The 16,247-nt window shown below is 46.0% G+C and overlaps 1 protein-coding gene and 1 long non-coding RNA gene across 8 annotated transcripts in view; one reads left to right on the top strand and one right to left on the bottom strand.

The window, feature by feature from the left end:
• Positions 1-1,335: 1,335 nt before the first annotated feature.
• Gm31277 lies at positions 1,336-5,177 on the bottom strand. 2 transcript variants are annotated; one of them, XR_387940.3, is made up of 3 exons: positions 3,875-5,177; positions 1,807-2,056; positions 1,336-1,702 (listed from the first exon to the last, which is right to left on the bottom strand). It is a non-coding gene; the product is annotated as a predicted gene, 31277 (long non-coding RNA). The 2 variants fall into 2 exon arrangements; XR_387939.3 differs by having other exon boundaries at positions 1,977-2,056.
• The window catches only part of Kifc3 (kinesin family member C3), a 102,999-nt gene continuing 90,272 nt past the window's right edge, over positions 3,521-16,247 (top strand). For 2 of the 6 annotated variants that reach the window (NM_001372312.1, NM_001372313.1), the window contains exon 1: positions 3,521-3,654. In NM_001372312.1, the coding sequence (NP_001359241.1) occupies positions 3,547-3,654 (108 nt within the window). In that variant the 5' untranslated portion in view covers positions 3,521-3,546. The remainder of the gene's footprint in view (positions 3,655-16,247) is intronic. The other 4 variants (XM_006530718.4, XM_006530720.4, XM_006530723.3 and 1 more) reach the window with 3 other exon arrangements.

Genomic DNA, 16,247 nt, shown 5'->3' with positions numbered 1-16,247 from the left:
TTTCTGAGTTAAATAATTCAATGATCTACTTCAATTTGTCACTAATAAGGTGACCCTTACAACTAACAAAACCCTCACATGAAATAGTGGGCGTCCCTGGAGGCTCACAGAACTCGTGGAAGGGAAGGCCTTGAACAACAGGGATAAGAAATGACATTTTCCAGCTGAGCCTTTGCGGGTGTGCTATCAGCCCTCGGAGCTGGCAGGTCCATTAATCAGGGGACACTTACATCCAGCAGGCTGGAAAAGACAAGCCTGAGCCACTGAGCGTTCGTTACAGAAAAAAAAAGAATTCTTGCAAAAAGCCTCAGGCAGGGCATTCTTATCAACGAGAAGAGAGGTAATGAGTTTGATGTCTATGGGGAGATGGAATTCCAAATGGAATTTCAGGCCCCGGCAGCAGAGTTGGGAGAATGAGACCACATTTACATTTCAATGGCAGGAACACAGAGGGTAATTTTTCATGTGTATTTAATGTATTTTAAACTACAAGCCCCGAGATTCTTTGTGAGTGTGCTCCTGCTTGGATTTTCTTACCAAGCTGATGATTTTGTACTGGGTTACAGTGCTATTTAAGCCCTGGTATAGCGTACATTTACTCATTTAAGACTTGTTTTCCAATGGGGGCTTGGACTATAATCTCAGCATTGTGGAGGCTGAGACAGGAGGATTTCTAGTTAGACACTACTTAGGGAACGTAGTGAAATCTTCTCTCAAAGAATACAGTAGATACAGCCAGTGAGATGGCTCAGCAGGTAAATGTGCTCTTTGTCCAATAGCTCCTGAGAGGACCCGTGTTCGATCCTTAGAGCCCACATGGAAGAGAACAAGAGAATGCCCACCTCTGCACACACGCCATGACACACACATCCCTCCTCACACAAATAAACAGACAGGAAGGAAACAGAGGCAGGTGAATATGAGTTCCAGAACAGCCAGGGTTATACAAGGGAACCCTATATAGAAAAGCCTGTGTGTGTGTGTGTGTGTGTGTGTGTGTGTGTGTGTGTGTGTGTGTGTGGAATAAGGATGTAAGAGAGGGAAATTATAAAATAAAGACTAAGAGTCAGGCATAGTGTCTCATGGTAAAGAGGTAAAGATTTAGGGCAAGCCTTTGCTACATATTGAATTTGAGGTCTTATTAGGATCAACCCAGGCTACATGAGCCCTTGTCACAAATAAATAGATAAATTGTTTATCCACTCTGGGTATCTGAGGGGTGGAGCCCCTGCCTAGAGTGTTTGAGGCCCCAGGTTTGATCCAGCACCACAGAACCCAACAAAACATTGTGTTTTCAAACTCTTTCTTGATTTATCAGATAAAATGGAGCTGATCTAAGTAGAACATGTTATCCTTTATGTAACTGTATGAGCCGCAGGAGAGGCCCGGCTCTTGAATTTACAGGTCGGGGCATATGTTGAATGGAAGATAAAATACAAAAATCAGGTACAGGCCTGCCTCAGAAGTCCGTGGCCCATAACTCAGGGTGTTCTGGCACCAGTTTCTGACACACCTGTACCCAGAGACCCAGCCCCTTTCTTCAGAGCTGGCTCCAAACTCGTGCCATAGTGAGGCTGACCACTTTCCTCGTGTGGTTTCTCATGTCAGTCAATTTCGGGTTGGTTGTATTTGTGCCGAGGAGGTGTCTGGAGACGACATTCACTGGCTGTGCCTCTCCCCTGTCATTTCTGTGCACCCATGCCTGTCAGTACAAAGTGGCATTAGTTAGTTTGGACAGTGAAACAACTGCGTAAAGTGACCTCATTTCAACAGCATGCGATGTGGTTCCTGTCACTCTAAACGCACTTGGCTTTCATGAGATCCCAGTGAGGTAAGACAGAAAACGGTAGATCTGTAAGTCGTCATTATTTGCGGAGGCAGGAGGATGGCAGCTTCAAAGCTTGTCTGGGAAACTTTGTGAGACCCTGTCTCAAAAAGATACAAAAAGGCGGGAGACTAAGCCTGGTGGTGCAGACCTGCGATCCCAGCAATCCGGAAGGGGAGGGGAGAGCATCAGAAGTTTGGGGTCATTCATCCTCAGCCACACAGTGGGACCCTGAAGGGAGGAAGACAGACAGAGAGGCTAATTGAAAACACAAGAATTGCCTTGTCCGTTGTAGACCTGTCCTAATTTCTGGTTCCCTCCCTGGCTGGCAACTGAGCTGGTGGGTTCCCCCCCTCCCTTCCTCCGCGACCACTTCCTCAAAACGGCCACTAGGTGGCGCCAAGATCACGGTTGTCATTCCCAGAGACCCTAGGCGTGTGGAAGCCTAGGCTGGAGACAACGGGACCCAGTCAAGGTTACAAAAATTTTGTTTCAAAAACGAGGAAATTAGTAATTAAAAGCCTCATATATCTCTCCCAGTAATCTGTTCCAACATCATCACACCATCCAGGAAGGAGCAGAGATCTGAAGTAAGAGTGGGGTTTGCCATGAAGGAGCACTGTGGTTGCTTCTTCAGGCTTCCCCTCTCCTGGCCTTGCAGAACTGTCTAAAAAAGAAGTGTGTGTGTGTGTGGGGGGGGGACGGGACGACGACAGGAAAACAATTTTCTTTCTCTTTTCTCTCCTTTCTTTCTTTTTCTTTTTCTTTTTTTTTTTTTCACCACAGGGTTCTCTGTATAAGTCCGGCTCTCCTGGAACTAGCTCTGTAAACCAGGCTGGCCTCAAACTCACAGAGATCTGCCTATAGCCACCACTTCCCAGTGCAAAACAAAAATTTTAAAATAGCCTATCATGGTGACTTACACCTTCAATTCCAGCCGGCACTCAGGAGGCTGAGGCAAAAGGATTATGGTGAGCTGGTGGCCAGCCTAGGCTACACAGTTTTGGTCCAGTTTGAGCTTCAGTGTGAGACCGTCTCGTCAAACCAAAATAACAAATACAGAAAAACTTAGTAGAAGCAATGATCAGATAACTTTTGCTTTGCATGGTGCCAGAGAAAATTGAGAGTATGAGGTGAGGGTTATAGAAAGTCACCCTCCCCTAAGAAAGAAAAGCAATGAAGACCACACAAGTACGGCATAAATGAGCTGTTCTGATAGAAGTGATTGTAATCAGCTGTGTGAAGATTGGGACTTGCTTTTATGGTGCTGAGGACAGAGCCCAGGGCCTCACTTATACCAGGCCTATACTCTGCTCTGAACCATGGTCCCCCACTCTTTGCGACAGGATTTTAAAAAGGAAGGGGTTTGGTTTTGTTTCTGTTTATTGCCACAAGGTCTTAACTTGTTATTTGGCCCAAGCCGGCCTTGAACTTCAAATCCTCCCGCTTTAGCCCCTGGAATGTCAAGTTGGGAAGATTGTGGTGAGACAGCACTAGACACTGAAAGACACGGGGGTTTTTGCAGGCTCAAAACAGTGTGTTCCAGTCCTTGTTGGTTGGACGGTGCTTTCTGAAGTCTTGGTTGGTTGTGAGTGATAACTAAAGGACACCGGGCAGGAAGGAGGGGACGGCTGCCGAGCCTCCAGGGAGGTGCTCTGCTTAGGAATTTGGACTTTAGCCTGAAGGCTGTAGGGCAGTCGGGAAGGCAGCTCGCTCAGGCAATGTTCTGGGCCGAGCAGCTGTTTGGAAAGAGGACCCTGGCAGGCTCCTGGAGCTCCAGAGACAAAGACAGGCCAGAAGTGGAGACTGGAGTCACACGGCAGAATAAGGTGAGGACCGGGCCGTGGGGCAGTGGGAAGGAGGTGGGGAGGCAGAGAGAGGTTTCAGGTAAGACGGGTTTCTCTGGCAGGGACTAGAGGCTCGCTCGCTATGCTTCTGGGGCTCAAGTTACTTATCAGGTCATGAAGAAAAAAAAAAGATTTTAATTAAATGTTTGTCTTTGAGGGCTGAGATTTCAGGGATTGCTTCTTCAAATTAACATGTACTTACTTGAGTATATGCGTGCTTCTGCACACGCAGGATCACACATGGACGTATGGCCAGTTGGTAGGAAACAGTTCTCTCCTTCCCACGAGCCCTGGGAGGACCAAACGCTGGCCTTCTGCCTGGCGACAGGTGTTCTTATTTGCTGAGCCATTTCACAGGCCCCTGGGAAGGCCTTTTAGCATAATGACATTCCAAATGGATGGACATGCAGTGCTTTTAGGTAATAATCTCTCAACTAAAGGGACCCACTCTAGAATAGTCCCCAGCCCTACTCTGCCCACAGCATTGATCAGAGTAATATAAAGACCTCCCCAGGCCTGGGAATCTAGGGAAATGATAGACCTGACCGCCCAGCACACACAAGGTCAGGGTTCCATTGCTAGCACCGTGACTCCCCAAACTGATAACCTCCCCTTCCCATCTTCATGGTCTTCTTCTTCCAGAATATACACTAATATTTCCTCCTCCTCCTCCTCCTCCTCCTCTTCTTCCTCCTCCTCCTCCTTGGCTAGCCTACCTAGACTCATCATGTACACCAGGCTGCCTCTCACTCACAGAGATCGACCCCCACCTCCCTGCAACTGGGATTAAAGACATTCATCAACACACGCAGCTATAGTGTGCTTAATTACCCCAGTTCTGCTGCTCTGGGAACCCTCTTCCTCTGGCGGCCCCCACTGATGAGGCTGACGACATAATTCCTCTCTCCTTGGCTCAGTCACTGGAGATCGGCCTGAAGTGGCCTTCGTGGTAGACAGCTAGGCTAGCCTTGCACTGGATGGGCAGAATGTCATGGGAATGGAGAAAGAGGGCCGTTTGGGGGTGGCCCTGGCTATCTAGAAATATTTCCCAATGCAGAATGCCCTGCTTCCTTTGGGCCAGGTCAAGCACTGATGAGCCCATCAGTACTCGGGTCACTTTGCATCTCCAACTAAAACTTCTGCAAACTGAATCAAAGTGCAGTGTGCCAGGGAAGCTGGGGCAAATGCTGTCCCTTTGGGTGTTTGAAGCTCCCGATGGGTTTGCTGGCGTTATACAGGCTTCTGAACCGGTTTGGTGTTTCCCGAGAGAGTCGGCATTCGATCCTGCTTGTTCATATTGTTGTTTTGCCTTGTTCTTTTTGTGAGGGAGCCCAGGCTGGCCTTGAACTCACCACATAGCCCAATCTGGCTGCCACACTTCCATCCTCCTGCCTCATGTGTAGGCATGGGTCAGCATTTTCCTCTCTCCTTTGGCTTGCATTTTTCAGGGCTTGCACTGTGCCTGGAATGTTGATCTGGGCTCCCATGGAGCCTCCAGAGAGTAACAAGATAAGAACTCAGGTGACTGAGGCTGGAGAGATGGCTCAGCTGTTAAAAGCTCCTCCAGAGGTCATGAGTTCAAATCCCAGCAGCCACGTGGTGGCTCACAACCATCCGTAATGAGATCTGATGCCCTCTTCTGGTGTGTCTGAAGACAGCTACAGTGTACTTACATATAATAAATAAATAAATCTTTTTAAAAAAGAACTCAAGAGACATGCTAGGACCTTAGGGCAGGTTCTTCCCTGGGACTAGAGAGCCACTTCTGAATTCATTCATAAGTGTCTAGTCCAATAAACACTTAGTAAATAGGCATGGAGAGAAAGGCCTTGGGGGTTTGGGGGGGTGGGGTGGGGCTCTTTCTCTCTTTTTTTTTTTTTTTAAGACAGGTTTTCTCTCTGTGTAGCCCTGGCTGTCCTGAAGCTCACTCTATAGACCAGGCTGGCCTCAAGTGCAGAGATCCACCTGCCTCTGCCTCCTGAATGCTGGGATTAAAGGTGTGCGCCACCACTATCCAGCAAGGGATGCCTCTTTAACTGAGATCTGACGGTGGAAGAAACTGCTGTATATGGAGCTGCTAGGCACAGGCAGGCCTGAGGAGACCCACCCACCCCTCCTGCCAGATGGGCTTTCAGAACCTCATTTACCTTTTCTTCGTGTCTGCAGACACTGCCAACCAACACTTCAGGTTCCCATGGAACTGTTTCACCTTTAGGAAAGAGGTTTCCTATCCATGGACCCTTTGCCCTTCCAGCCTGCAGTTTCCTTGGGAACCCTGGCTCTGGCCAACTGTATTTGATTTGTGTGGATTGAGAAACTGCACTATAGTTAGAGAGGAGCTGGGGTTCAGTGACAAAGGGGAGTACGTAAGCTTGTGTCATTCAAGTTAGTTTGGTCTTTCTACACTTCACTCCGCCTTTCCATGGTTTCCAAGAAAGGACTAGGAGACTTTCGTCAGAACTGAGTGTGTGCCGGCAGCAGTCGTGGGCGGAGGCGTGTGCATGTGAGTACAGGGGCCACCACTGGAGGCTGGAGTTATTGGGTTCCCTGGAGCTGGGGTTACAGGCAGCGGTGAGCATTTCAGTGTGGGTGTGGGAAGCAAACTCCAGTCCTCTAGAAGAGCAGCGATTGTTTTTAACCTCTGCACTCTCTTCCCAGTCCCTTCCTTACTCCATCTGACAGGGCCATAGGTAACCCAGACTTGCTTTATCACCAAGGGTGACCTTGAACTTCTGATCCTCCTATCCCCACCTTCCAAGTCCGAGTTTGTAACACTACACTTGGCTGCCGTGTTTTTCAAAAAAAAAAAAAAAAAAAAAAAAAGAAGCCAACCTTATTATTAGTTATTTTAGTTACCTACGGTTGTTTGCCCCTTGTGACTCCTGGCATGACTTCGGAGTATGAGGGAAATTTCTAAGGTCAATGTGGAGGGCATAATTGTGGGGTCTGTTTCTGAGAGCTGAATGGAAAGAACTATAATTAGCATTTCATTAAGTGACTTTTTTTTTTTTTTTTTTGCTTTGTGAGCTTTTTATGTGTAGGGTGGGCTGGGGCTTGAATCAAATATAGTAGGCAGGGCTTCAGTGTGCTAGAAATTTCTCTGTGGTGAATCCCCCGCCCCCCATTCTGAATTAAAAGACATCCATGCCATTTCAATATCCTCACCTATGTCTTTGGAAGAGGGAGTGAGGGTACACAGCACGGCTTGAATTTGAAAGTACAAGCAGAAGAAAACAAACTCTCAAAAGAAGAGAAGATGCTTCAGCGCACAGTGTTTAACTGGGGTCTGGGAGAAACAGCCTTCCGGTGACCTTTGTGGAAAGGTTTGTGTCTATAGAATGAGTTCCAAGCCAGCCGGAACTACATAGTGAGATCTATGTCACTGTCTCAAAATAGTTATTAAATAATTAATTAAAACTGAAGTTAAAATTGGCTTCAGATGCTTCTGAGTTTCAAAGGAAGGGACGCCTCATCTGCGGAAATCCCACTTTACAGGTGTTTTAGTTAATTAGTTAGTTAGTTAGTTAGTTAGTTAGTTTCTTCTTTGAGACAGGCTATCTCCTCATAGACCGGATCTTATCTCACTATGTAGACAGGACTGACCTGGAATTCACAAGGATCTTGCCTGCTTCTGCCTCCTGAGGGCTAGGATTAAAGTCGTGCACCATCATGTCCAGCCTCCTCTATTTTTCTGACAGTATGAAAAACACATTTTAATATGTTCTTTAAGTATCTGATAAGGATTGGAATCTTTTTCGGTGGGGGTGTGTTTGAACTAGACGTTCAATTCCTTTTAATAGGTATAAGATTACTGAGTCTTTCCGTCCCCTCTTGGAGTTGTAGTGGTTTGAGGGGTTAATAGATTGATTCCTTTTCTTCTGAATTGTCAGACTGCTATGTGCATTTCTTTACTGATCTTGTCTTGTCAAAGAATCTACTGGGTTCTTTTTTTTTTTTTTTTTTTTTTCTGATCTTTGGTTCTTTGGGTTTTCCAGATAGAGTCTACTGTGTAGCACATGCTGGTCTTTTGCTTTCATTTTTCTTTTCTTTCCTTTCCTTTCCTTTCCTTTCCTTTCCTTTCCTTTCCATTCCTTTCCTTTCCTTTCCTTTCCTTTCCTTTCCTTTCCTTCCCTTCCCTTCCCTTCTCTTCTCTTCTCTTCTCTTCTCTTCTCTTCTCTTTTCTTTTCTTTGTGTAACACCCTGGCTCACTGGCTAGTCTTAAACTTGTAGCACACTTTCTGCCTCCTGAGTCCTGTGGTTCTAAGCAGGTGCCCTGGCATCAGAACAAACAGCCCCGCTCTGTGTGTGTGTGTGTGTGTGTGTGTGTGTGTGTGTGTGTGTGTGAGTGTGAGTGGGCCTTTACCTATGTATGTTTCCCACAAAAGCCTCACTTGCTGCTTAAATTGGCATAGAACAACTTTTTAAATGTCTATTGGAAACATTGTTTCTCTAGGCATTCCTGGCTCTCCTGAAGCTCACTATGCAGGGTGGCTTCAAATCTGTGATGATCCTTTTGTCTCTGCCTCCTAAATGCTGGGATTACAAATATCATCCCAGCTGGTCACCTCCCCAGTTTCAGTCTAGAATTTACATGCTTAAGTGACTGTCTTGCTTCAGCCTTCCCAGAAGCTGACACAGAGCTCTTACGTCACCCTGGACTTGAGCTTCAGTTTCATTGGTTGTTTTCTTTTTCTTTTTTTTCCCTGTTTTTCCATTTTCAATGTTACTGATTCTTTTTTCCTTTTTTATTATTTCTTTGCTTTTGCTTTTTTCTTAGTTAAGGAGGAAGATTAGTGCTCTCTTTCTCTCTCTCTCTGTATGTGTGTGTTCATGTTCGAGTGCTGCGACAAGATTTTGCTAAGTAGCCCAAACTAGCCTTAAAACTTCCTTTTTTGTTTGTTTGTTTGTTTGTTTTTCCAAGACAGGGTTTCTCTGTGTAGCCCTGGCTGTCCTGGAACTCACTTTGTAGACCAGGCTGGCCTCAAACTCAGAAATCTGCCTGCCTCTGCCTCCCAAGTGCTGGGATTAAAGGCGTGCACCACCACTGCCCGGCTTGCCTTAAAACTTCCTATTCTCCTATTTCTCCCTCTTGAGTGCTGGGAATACAGGCATGTGCCACCATGCCTGATCTAGATGAACTTTTGAATGGTGCCTCTTATTTCTTTTAAAATAAGCATTTCATGCTATAAATTTCCCCTAAGCACCACTTACTGATGTCCCACAAAATTTTATAGGCTATATTTTCATTTTTGTTTGGTTTGAATGTTTTTCTATTCAGACTAAGTCTCCCACTTTAGAAATACACTGTTGCCAGTGTGGGGCCACATGTCTGTCAAATCCCAGCATTCAGGAGGCAGAGGCAGGAGGATTGCCATCAATTTGAAAAGCCAGTCTACATAGTTAGTTCTGGGCCAGCCAGGACTCTAAAGGAAGACCCTGCCCTCAAGCAAAACAAAACACAAATACAAAGCCAAACTAAATTAAAGAAGTATGCTGTTATTCCCCTTTCCCTTTTTAATTCCCTTTTGGAAAACAATTTTATATCATTCTAAGCCTTTTTAAGTAGGCAGGAGAGATGGCTTAGCCATTAAAGGCTTGGCTTACAACCAAAAGATGAGCTCCTTCTAAGTAAGTGCGTTGGGATTTGTTTTATGGGCTACGATATGGTCTAACAGTGCTCTTCGTGCACTTGGGAAGACTGTGTGTTCTGCTTTTATTTGATGAAAGATTCCATAAAAGTCAATGAGAGCCATTCAGTTGCTGGGATGACTCAATCCTATATCTGTTTATTTTTTGCCTAGTTATAGCGTCAATCACTGAGAGAGGTGTACTGAAGTCTCCCAACTATAACTGTCTGTTTCCTCATCTCTCCTATAGCTTCTACAGATCTTGCTGCCTATATTCAAACCTATGTTGTTAGGCATATGTTTAGGGTGGATCTTTCTTCTTGGTCAAGTAGTTATGAGATCCACATCCAGGTGTTTGTTCTATGGAAAGACCAGTGCTTGGGAAACGGATGTTGTGGATAAAGATGTATCGTATTGGTGGCTGAAGGCTTGGCCAGGGAGCAAAGGATGGAGACGAGAGATCTTTGCTCCCATATCAGCTTCTCCAGCTGGACATAGTAGCAAATGCCCACAAGCTCACCAGTCAAGAGCCTAAAACTCTAGAGTCACGAGTTCAAGGCTAGCCTAAAGTATGTGAGATCTATATCGGCGTGATCTACATAGCGGGGCTCTGTCTCAAAAGCACAAAATAAAACAATAAATAGATGAAGGAAATCACCTTCCTTACCCTATGAGATAGGGATGCAGAGGACCAAAAGGCCAGGACATGGTGAAGAATGAGTATTCATGGCACTTCTGTGAAAAGGTGGGGCTCTTCTAGGTGCTCAGGAGCCTCCTCTTTGCACTGCCTTCTTGGTCTGGTGTTTCCAGTCATGGTAGCTATGGGTGTCATTAGCCTTGAAGGCTGGGCGAGAGACAGACCAGGCAAAATAGGTCAAGCTAACCCTGTTTTATAGTTTTGGGCAAAACATTTCTCAGATGTTTAACATGCTTACACGGAGAAGTCAGTCAGATTAACCCGAAGGTTGAGGCAGGAGATGAGGCAGACACCGTGTAAGGCTCGCCTTTCATCCTCCTAATTACCTGTCTGTCGGCTGCAGGCCCAAGCAAAACGCCAGTGTGTTCAGGTTCCTCAAAAGTACCGCTGGCAACCACAGCCACAACACACACTGCAGCCAGGAAGGCAGCGGGGACTAGCAGTGTGTTACCTAGCTACGACGTGACCTCCAAAATTAGTGGCCTTTAATCTGGCTGAGAGTGATAAAGCCTAGGGAGGTTCTTCATGTTTCCCTGGGTGACACCAGAGGGTCCGTTCATTCTCTATGAAGGAGCTGCTTTCTCTCTGACAGGCTGCCTGGCCTCTGAGTTGATTCTGAAGGCATCTCATGGGGTGAGGTTTTCTTCTGGTGACAAACTGACCCTTTTCTCATTATGTAATGTCATATTTTCCTTTATTCCTGGTCATTTTCTCTTGCTTTGGTATTTACTTCATCTGATATTAATATAGGCACCCTGGCCTTATATCGGCATGGTATGAAGTTTTCCATCCTTAATAAAAGATTTCTTTATCATTATATGTCAAGCACTTCTTGGAGGACTCCCCTTAAAAATCAGAATTTAAAATCTGGGAAAAATGGTTCATGACTCTGATCCCAATACTTGGAAGGAGGCTTAGGCAGGAATATTGGCATGCCTGGGCTACAGAGTGAAACTGTCTCCAATAAAACAAAAACAAAACAAAACAAAACAAAACAAAACACCCCAACAAACCAACTAAAGAAACCAGGAGCTGGATATAGTAGCATAACCTATGATCCTGATAGTTGGGTAGGTGAAGCTTGGCATGGGGATGAGGCTAGCCTGGGCTACAGCATGAAACTCTGTCTCAAAGGGGAAAACAAACAAACAAAAGCCCAACTTAAAACTGGGCATAACAAGGTCCTATGCATAGCCTCAGTACCTTGGAAGCTGAGACTCTCTCTCAGCACCCAAACCAGACCAAGCAATTTAGTCATGTGTTGCATTTTAGTTGGTGTACTCAACTAATTTTCCTTTTTTTTTTTTTTTTTTTTTGAAGGGTTTTGGTTTGGTTTTTCAAGACAGGGCTGTGTGGCCCTGGCTATCCTGGAGACAATTTTCATTCCATGTAACTGTTTTTTGGAATCTAGTTCACCTTTTGATTATTTTCTGTTTGTCTCCTCATTTTGTTTCTCCCTTTGCTCCTTCACATTGTCTTTTAGACTATTTTTAAATTAATTATTGTCATTAATAATGTGTGTGTGTGTGTGTGTGTGTGTGTGTGTGTGTGTGTGTGCTGTGCCACAGTGACTGTGGCGGTCAGAGAACAACTCCAGGAGTTGGTTCCCCCTTTCCTCCTATACAAAGGTTCCAGGGATGGGGCTCAGGAGGTCACTTTGTGAGACAAGCTAACCGGCTAAGCCATCTCACAGGCCCTATTTCAATATTTTAAATGTACTATTTTAACTTACTTATTTATTATGTATGAGTTTTGTGGGCTTTTGGTTTTTGTTTTGTTTTGTTTCCAGAATCTTGCTGCATCCTTGCACAGTTGGGTCCCAGAACCCTGACTAGGGAGAGGGAGGGGATGGAGAAATGACAGAGAAAGGCTGAGACCTGTGGTCTGGGCTCCTTGGATGGTGTTGTAGACAGCTGATGGAGGAGACGGGGTTATCACACGCAGATAAACAAGGGGGCAGGGTTATCATAAACAGTTGTGCTCGGAGGCAGGCATAGCTGATCTCCCATAGGGGCAACCTCTGTAGCTACACACACTGGGGTGGGGGTGGGGAGAAAGGTATAGTAGGTATATTCTGCTCTCAGGATCAATATCTGCACATAGACCAGAGGAAAGGCTGTGCCATGCCACGGAGCCTCACCAGGGGAGAAGTCTTTGCCACTCCCACGAGGCATGCCCAGGTCAACTCACTTAGGACTTTCCTCCCTACAGAGTGTCACTGGGTAGCCCAGGCTTACCTGGAACTGATGACCCTCCTGCCTTCGCCTCCAAGACACAGGGATTACAGAAATGTGCCAGCACGCCTGCCCTGCTAGCTATTGCTTTGTGCTTTTTTGATACAGTTTTACCATGTAGCCCAGGCTGACCTCAAACTCATGATAATCCTCCTGCCTCGGACATTTGAGTTTTTCCTGTTTTTATTAATTAATTATTTTCTTGGTGCTGATCAAACCCAAGCTATGAGCATGCTAGACAGTTACATATCACTGAGCTACATTCTAGTCCAAGGTACGTTTTGTTGTTTGTTGGTTTGTTTTTGTTTTTCAAGACAGGGTGTCTCTGTGTAGCCCTGACTGTTCTGGAAATAACTCTGTAGACCAGGCTGGCCTCAAACTCAGAGATCCATCTGCCTTTGCCTCCCAAGTGCTAGGATTAAAAGCATGAGCCACCACTGCCCAGCTCTGAAATGCATTTATTTGTTACTTTTTTAGATCAAATTTTATTTTGTAGTCTAAGTTGGTCTTGAATTCTCACTCTCCTGCCTCAGCTTCCTGAGTGCTAGGATTACAGGCATCCAGCTAGTTAATTTCTTTTCTTCCCCCTCCCCCTTCCTTTTTCTTCTTCTCTTTCTCTCTTTTCCTTTTATTGGATATTTTCTTTATTTACATTTCAAATGTTATCTCCTTTCCAGGTCTCCCCTCTGGAAAACCCCCTAACCCATTCCCTTCTCCCTGCCTCTATGAGGGTGTTCCCCCACCCACCCACTCCAGCCTCCCTGCCCTGGCATTCCCCTACACTGGGGCATTGAATCCCCACAGGACCAAGGGTCGCTTTTCCCACTAATGTCCAACAAGGCCATCCTCTGCTACATATGCGGCTGGAGCCATGAGTCTCCCATGTGTACTCTGGTTGGTGGGCCAGTCCCCAGGAGTTCCTGGGGGTTCTGGCCAGTTGACACTGTTGCTCACCCCGCCCCAGGGGCTACAAAACCCTTCAGCCCCCCCCCTCTCTGTTTCTTTCTCTCTGTCTCTGTCTCTCTCAACAGAGATTCTCTATGTAACTGGCTGTCCTGGAATTCACTCTGTAGACCAGGTTGAATTCAAAGAGCTACACCTGCCTCTGCCTCCCAAGTGCTGGGATTAAAGGCATGCATATTTTAAGAGAAATTCAGTAGCTAGATGTGGTAGTACATGCCTGTAATCCCAGCACTCAGGAGACAGGAGGGTCTCTGTGTGTTTGAGGCTAGCCTGGTCTACATGTCAAGTTCCAGGCCTCCCAGAGCTACATAGAGCAGTAGTTCTCAACCTTCCTTATCCTGAAACCCTTTAATACACAGTTCCTTATGTTGTACTGACCCCCAACCATAAAACTGTCTTGTTGATACTTCATAACTGGAATCTTGCTACTGTTAGGAATTTGTGATTCCCCAGAGGGTGACAAACCACAGACATAGAGAGAGCCGGATCTCAACCTATGGGTCATGACCCCTTTGTGGAGTGGGAGTGGGGGTGGGGAGAAGGGTCAGAGGACACTCTCACAGGCACATCAGGCATCCTGCACATCAGATATTTACATTAAGGTTCATAACAGTAGCAAGATTACAGTTATGAAGTAGCAACAAAATAATTTTATGGTTGGGGGGGGTCAGCGCAACATGAGGAACTGTATTAAAGGGTCACAGCATTAGGAAGGTTGAGACCCCTGTAAAAGGGCTTTATAAGATAATTAAATTGGTCGTATACACACACACACACACACACACACACACACACACACACACACACACAGAGTTCCATTTTCATCACCTAAAAGGTGACTTACCTGAATTAACCTAGGTTGTACAGGAACAAACAAGAGAAATAAAAGACCAGGCATAACAGCCCAGTGCTCAGGAGGCAAATGTAGTGGATCTCTGTGAGTTGGAGGCCAGCATGGCCTATATAGTGAGACCCTATCAATCAATCAATCAATCAGTCAGCCAATAAAAATAAACGGATTGATACAAATACATCGGTGAGTTAAATGGAATCTGAAGTCTAGGTTTGGTTGTTTTGCCTTTAAAAAAAAAATCCTTTATATGCATATGGCTGTTTTGCCTGCACACATGTTGTAGACCTTCCCCTCAGAGCCCAGAAGGGGGCATTGGATACGCTGAAACTGCAGTTACATACAGTTGTAAACTGCGTTGGGAAGCAAGCCCAGGTCCTCTAGAAGAGCAGCCAGTGCTCTTAGCCTCTGAGCCACCACTCCTGCACCCAGTCACACCTTTTGTTTAAAGTCATTTTAACCCAGGGCCTTCTTATTCTGTAGCCTTCACTGGCGAGAAACTAGCTGTATAGACTAGGTGACCCCGAACTCACAACAACCCCCATCTGGCTGTCAGGTCCTGGGGGCAGAGGTGAGTGCCACCACGCCCAGCTGCATTGCTTAATTACAGCTAACCCTTTGGACCCAGGTAACCATTTGCCTCAAACTGTTAAGGCAGGTTCCTAGAGCTGGCAAATAGATGTGCCGGCTTCCTTATTTCATTGCAGTAACAAAATACCCGGAACAAAATGGCAAGTGAAAAGAGGAAGGGTTTTGGCTCACAGCTTGAGGATACAGTCTGTTACATCAGGGAAAGCATCAGGAAGCTGTGTGCTCCTGCCTGAGCAGGTGCAGAGCGGGGGCTCAGCTCACCTTCTCCTCTCCCCACTCCCCCCTTTTAATGCACGTGAGGATTTCAGCCTACTGGATGGTGCTCCTGCATCAGGGTGGGTCCTCCCTCCTCAGTTAAACTTCCTCGGAAATGTTTCCACAGACAAATCCAGAGCAGTGCCTCAGTGATGGCAGGGTTTTGTTTGTTTGTTTATTTGTTTGTTTGTTTTTCATTTCATCAAACTGACTATTGAAATGGTCTGCCTGGTGACACTTGCGAGCCCTGAAGTCAGGCGGATGGAGCTGCAGGCGTAAGCTCTGATGTGCTTTGCTCATGTTGCTGTTAATCCCTGGGTCCTCTGATCTCTCAGCTGCCATTAAGACAGAAAAAGTACATTCTTCATGATGCCAAAGGGAACAAACGTCTTAGATTCTGAAATTAACGTTTAAGAGGGTAAGGGAAAATGAAATCATCACCGAAGTTTCATTATCTATCTATCTATCTATCTATCTATCTATCTATCTATCTATAGTTTTGTTTTTGACACAGGGTGACCATCAGTAGCTCAGGCTGGCCTTGAACTCTCGACCTTCTGAGTACTGGGATTGCAAGTATGTACCATCACACCCAGCTATGTCTGGCACTCTATGGAGCCTAGGAAGATTTCTCAGACCTTGCTTGCAGCCATGCTATAGGTCCTAAGCCTGGACTATCTCAAATTTTTGGCCCTAAAGGCCTGATGATTCTTCAGAGTCCTTTTACTTTTATTTATTATTAATTAATTAATTAATTTTGGTTTTTCAATGACAGCGTTTCTCTGTCCTTTTTCTCTGCCCTTGCTGTCCTGAAACTCACTGTGTAGACCAGGCTGTTCTTGAACTCAGAGATCCCCCTGCTTCTGCCTCTGAATGCTGGGATTAAAGGCGTGCGCCACCAAGGCCAGACTTCTTCAGAATTCCAATAGCAAGCAAGGCTTGCAGTTTCTCTTCTCGGCTTTTAGGTTCGTCACTTCTGCCTCAGCTCTCTCTCTTCTCTTTCCACCCATCTGTTGCCCCTGCCCTGGCCACTCTTGACCTGCTCAGCCTCTTCAGCTCCCGGGGAGCGGGCTACCTTGCTGCTCGTGTATTGAGTGACTGCTAACCCGTAGCCTTGGCTGCTTCGTCTGCTGCTGCGTTCTTGGTTACTCCTCATCCCACGGTACTAAAACTAGGTACAACAAGACTGACTGAAAGACTTCTGTGGAGCCAGCCTGATGTTGCAACACCAGAGGAGACAGCACAGGATGGTATCTGTCTCCCAGCCAACTCACCAAGAGAGCCCGAACCGCCTGCTTATATGCCTTAGAAGGGGTGACTGTACTAACAACAATACACTTCACTTGCAGATGAAAGTC

The sequence above is a fragment of the Mus musculus genome, chromosome 8 (genome assembly GCF_000001635.26).
Source record: "Mus musculus strain C57BL/6J chromosome 8, GRCm38.p6 C57BL/6J".
NCBI classification, from domain to species: domain Eukaryota; kingdom Metazoa; phylum Chordata; class Mammalia; order Rodentia; family Muridae; genus Mus; species Mus musculus.
The sequence above is the reverse complement of the archived record's forward strand: the minus strand, read 5'-3'. Positions and strand labels throughout refer to the sequence as shown.